This window comes from Lynx canadensis, chromosome A3, assembly GCF_007474595.2.
Source record: "Lynx canadensis isolate LIC74 chromosome A3, mLynCan4.pri.v2, whole genome shotgun sequence".
Taxonomy (NCBI): domain Eukaryota; kingdom Metazoa; phylum Chordata; class Mammalia; order Carnivora; family Felidae; genus Lynx; species Lynx canadensis.
In genome coordinates, this window is record NC_044305.1 from 60,235,180 (window position 1) to 60,239,984 (window position 4,805).

The 4,805-nt window shown below is 42.7% G+C and overlaps 1 protein-coding gene across 1 annotated transcript; it reads right to left on the reverse strand.

Moving 5' to 3' along the window:
- Window positions 1–1,046: 1,046 nt before the first annotated feature.
- On the reverse strand, window positions 1,047–3,388 carry LIPT1 (lipoyltransferase 1). Its single transcript, XM_030310423.1, is given in 3 exon segments — window positions 1,047–1,586; window positions 1,589–2,220; window positions 3,300–3,388. Coding segments are annotated over 2 exon segments (1,119 nt in total). The 5' UTR covers window position 2,220; window positions 3,300–3,388; the 3' UTR covers window positions 1,047–1,098.
- Window positions 3,389–4,805: the final 1,417 nt, after the last annotated feature.

Below are 4,805 nucleotides of genomic sequence, written 5' to 3' on the forward strand. Positions count from 1 at the left end.
AAGGACAGTATACATGAAAGAATTCAGGGTTGGGTAGGAAGGGAGAGGAAGCAAGAGATTTGGAGAGTTAAGGGGTTAGAAAAGTGCAGTGGGCTCCTCTTTAATGGGAGAGGATGGAGGATAAGACACTTGAATAACATGGGGGTTAGAGGTACTGACCATGGCACAGTTGAAAATCCACATATAACTTCGGACTTCCCCAAAACTTAACTAGTAGCCTGCTGACCAGAAGCCTTATTAATAACCATCAACACATATTTTGTATTATGTACTGTATTCTTGAAGTAAGCTAGAAAAAATGTTATTTAAAAATCATAAGGCAGGTGCCTGGGTGGCTCAACTGGCTAAGCATCTGACTTCAGCTCAGGTCATGATCTCATTGTTCGTGGGTTCAAGCCCCCCGTTAGGCTCTGTGCTGACAGCTCAGAGCCTAGACCTGGTTTGGGTTTTGTCTCCCTCTCTCTCTGCCCCTCTCCTGCTCATGCTCTGTCTCTCTCAAATAAAAAAATAAATGCTAAAAAAATTTTTTTTAAAAAATCGTAAGGGAAAGAAAATATTTATAGCACTGTAAAAAAAAAAAATCTACATATAATTGGACCCATGCAGTTCAAACCCATTGTTCAAGGTCAACTGTATGATTAAAAGGAAGAAGTTTAGAATTTAAGGTATCAGAGGTGACAGGAAGCCTGGGTTGTATTCCCTAGAGGTAAGAAAACTAATTCTGAGATCACTGTCAAATAAAGTATACATCTCCATGGTGATAACAGGAAGGAGCAGAAATACATATCTGTGCTAGGTTAAAAAAATAAATAAAAAGCAATGAAGAAATAGATAACATATCTATAGGCCAGAAAATAGAAAATATGGACTAGGTGATACTTCCTAATGAGGAATAGTTACTGAAAGAGACTACGTTTTTTTTAAGAGACATACAATGAAGGTGCCTAGCTGGCTCAGTCGATAACAGCGTGCGACTTGATCTCAGGGTTGTGAATTCAAGCCCCATGTTGGGTGTAGAGATTACTTTAAAAAAAAAAAAAAAGACATACAAAGTAAACATTTTATTATCATTAAAACCATTAAGAAATTTATTTGGAATCACATTATTCCCTTAATTTTTTCACAGAGAATATTCCATTTACTGTGTAGTTCATCATCTTTAGGACATGTTTTATGTAATATACTTGTTAGCATAGTAGTTTCAATTGGGCAAAACTTACTGCCAATAAAACCTGCTTTTAATTTGTCACATATTTCCAGTGGCAACCAATGATCAGGTGCTTCAATATTACAGATTTCAATTCTTCCATTCTTTATGTCTATGACTATTTTAATTTCCAAATATGACTGTCCATATAATACATTAAAGGAAGTGTTTATACTAAACTTTGGAGTTTTGCCATATATCCACTCCCAGCTCTGTAGTTCTTTGGCTTTATTATTTATTCCAGGAAACAGTGTCTCATCCGTTGGGTTTATTAGGTTAATATGATTATCAATTTGATGGTAAGCAGCATATTCTGCAGCAATAGCATTCATCAGTACTTCACAGGTCAGAGTGGGATCTTTTTCCAAAAGATTTTTACTACAGAAGGTATGCTAGCAGTGGCATTGCTCTTGATCCCCTGGTAAGGGCTCTTCAGCAAAGATGACAAGAAGGTCCTATTGGTACTACATAATAAAGTGCAATGGTGATAAGCAGTAGTCCGGCCAATCTTAGAAGCTGTTCCTGAGATTTTAAACTGTCCATCAAGTAAAAGGTCACATCTTTTGGTGGCCTGCACATCCAGCTGGGGTTGGATAGCATTCAGAGCTTTCACAACTAATTTTAAATTCTCCATCCTATTGTACTTTTTTTTGGTTGTAAAAAAAGTCAAATTGATATTACCCATATCATGATAGACTGTTCCTCCTCCACTTCTTCTCCGAGCCAGTTTTATACCTTCTTCTCTCATCAGATTCAGGTTACATTCCTGCCAAGGATTCTGATGTCTACCTATTACAACAGAGGGAGAATTTCTCCAAAGGAAAAGAACCGGCTTGCCCTCTAGATTCACATGGTCATGGATCCAGTCTTCTACAGCCAGATTTTGATAAACATCATTAGAAATCGATTGTAAAATAAGCCCACTTTTTTCTGTGTTTTTAAAGCCAGCTGTTGGGACCTTGAGGTTACAAAGTAACTGGAAGCAATTCTTCATTGAAAATGGGATCAGCATGCTTTTAAAAATGGAAGAGAAACAAGTTAATTGAGAAAAAGAAAATTTAATTGCATTTTCTAGCTCTTGATTCTCGGTTATTTAATCAAAATTTTCTAATGTATCAGTTGCTTTGCTTGCCTTTTAGCTTTATTGTTAGTCTTTCACAACTCTACAACAGAGTACTCAAAGGAAATAAATGAAGACAAACCTGAAGAAGAGTTTCAATGTCTGATGGAATGTGCCTTGTGGAAACCACCTTCCCAACTTCTGGGCTCTGGAGAGATCCTGTTAAAGCCAGGATATCCTCTTTCTCCTAGAGGAGGCTTGGATTCATCTGGGACCGGTGAATCTCTTTTTATTCAATGGTTCAGTAACAGATCAGCCTTGAAGGTCTGGTAAAATGTTTTTTTAAAATGTTTGCTTATTTTTGAGATAGAGGGCGAGTGGGGGAGGGGCAGAGAGACGGAGACACAAGACTCCGAAGCAGGCTCCAGGCTCTGAGCTATCGGTACAGAGACCCAGGCTGGTCTCAAACTCACCAACTGTGCGATCATGACCTGAGCCAAAGTCGGAGAGGCCGACTGAGCCACCCAGGCCTCCCTAAAATGTTTCTTTACATTTTATAGTTTTCCCCCAGACAACAACCTTATTTCCATATTCTAGGGGGACGCTTTGATACCACCATTTTGCATTACAAACATGCTTTTCAACACTGAACAGAAAGCAAAAGATAACAATTCCATCTATCCTCCTATGTAGGCCCAGCTCCTTCAAAACACCTGTTATTTTGCCACATCTTTGACAGTACATAACTGACCCAGAGTCTCACGACGGTCGCATGTTTTATTTCGCTTTCTTGGCTCTCTGTGGGAACGCACACACCTGGCACCCAAACGTTTTAGTTTTTTACCTCCTGCGTTGGGGATAAGCTGTTCCTAACCGTGGAGTTAGGTCGTCCCAAGCGGTGAGCGAAAACCACGGCGTGTACAGCACCGGCCTCGGCGGCCTGGCCTCAGAGTCCCAGGTGTCCACCCACCACTCACACCCAAAGGGCCGCCCGCCCCAGCGCCCCCGAACCGCACTTACAGCTTAGCTCACCTGCTTCTTCCAGTCGCGCGCACGGCGCACGCCGGTTCCTACAGGAGAAAAACGCGTGAGAGGACCCACGGCCCGTCAGGCTGCGCGCGCGGCCAGCCCCGCCCACTGCCCACTGGCCAGAGGAAGGCTGGGCGGCGGAAGCGCCGAGAGGAGGCGGGGCCACGCCGGGAGCCCTTCGTTCTCATTCTTTGGTGTCTGGCTGTGGGTGCCCGAGGGGCTCTCGACAGAGTCGACCAGCTGGCGCTAAACCAGATTAGAGATGGGGATACGTTCCAATGGAAAGTCACAGCGCCCGCAGTTCAGATGGAGTTTCCCACGTGACAGCGCAGAGCTAATGGTCACCCAGGGCGAAGGTAGGACAGGGCGGCTGTGTCAGGTTGGAGGGGGCATTCGCAGAGCGAGGCCAGAGGGAGGACGCCAGGAAGCCAGAGCAGTCAGGTCGCATGCCAGGCCAGGCAAGAGCACCAGCAGATGCCTACTGAATGTGCAGTCATTGCTCCAGGTCTTTCCGTATCTCCTCACAGTCCAAAGAGCACATAATTCCACTTGGAAGGCGAGAAAACTAAAATCAGTTTTAAAAGACAAATTGCATTTAAAGGAATAAACGCTGGTATTCCCAATACAGAGATGGAAACTGCTGGGAAGGAGTGGGTCAGAAAATACACACTTAGGCTAATGAATGTTACCTATCTGCGGTGACCCTAAGTGCAATTGGCAAGAAAATTCTTGTGGCTCAGCCAGATGGGCATTCCTCCGGCAAGCCAAAGTTTCATTTAACTATTGCTGCATAATAACTGACTCAAACATCAGTGGCTTAACACGATTTTTTATTTCTAACATTTATACGGTTTCACCAGAGCTTTATTCATCCAGGGTTGGCTGAACTGGGAGGTCCAGGATGGTCTTATTCACACCCTGGCAACTGGTGTTTACTGGCTGCTGGGGCACCTCAATTCACGCCTAGCCTTGGAAGAGACACTTCAGCCACCTTATGTTAGCCAAAGCAACAACAAAGACAGGCCAGAGACAAGGGATGGAGCAATGGACCTCACCTCTTCATAAGAGGAGCCCAAAGAATTTGTGGTCTTTTTCAATCTTCCACAGAAATGAAAATTTTCAGTTAGAATAGAAACTGTCTAAGCCTGCATCTTGGAATAAGCAGCATCCAGGGTTCACAATTTGGTGATGCTTCACAGGGCTCCATAAAAAGCTACAATTTTTTTAAAAAGCTACAATAAAGACAAATGGCTCATTATCATTGCCCTTTTGGTTGAAGTTCCTCTTTCTTGTATTACGCAGATGGAATGGATTTTGTTCAGTTAGTCCCTCTAGGAATTTTATTAAAAATAGCCACACAATACTGTTTCCCTTTGCTTATATTACATCCTTCCTAAATTTCATTTCTCTCAAATCTGAGATGATAATTTTTTTCCCTTTATTTCCTACTGAGGTGGTTGTGTCCTTTGGTTATTCTTAACCCTTCTCCTACTTCACCTCCACTGGAAC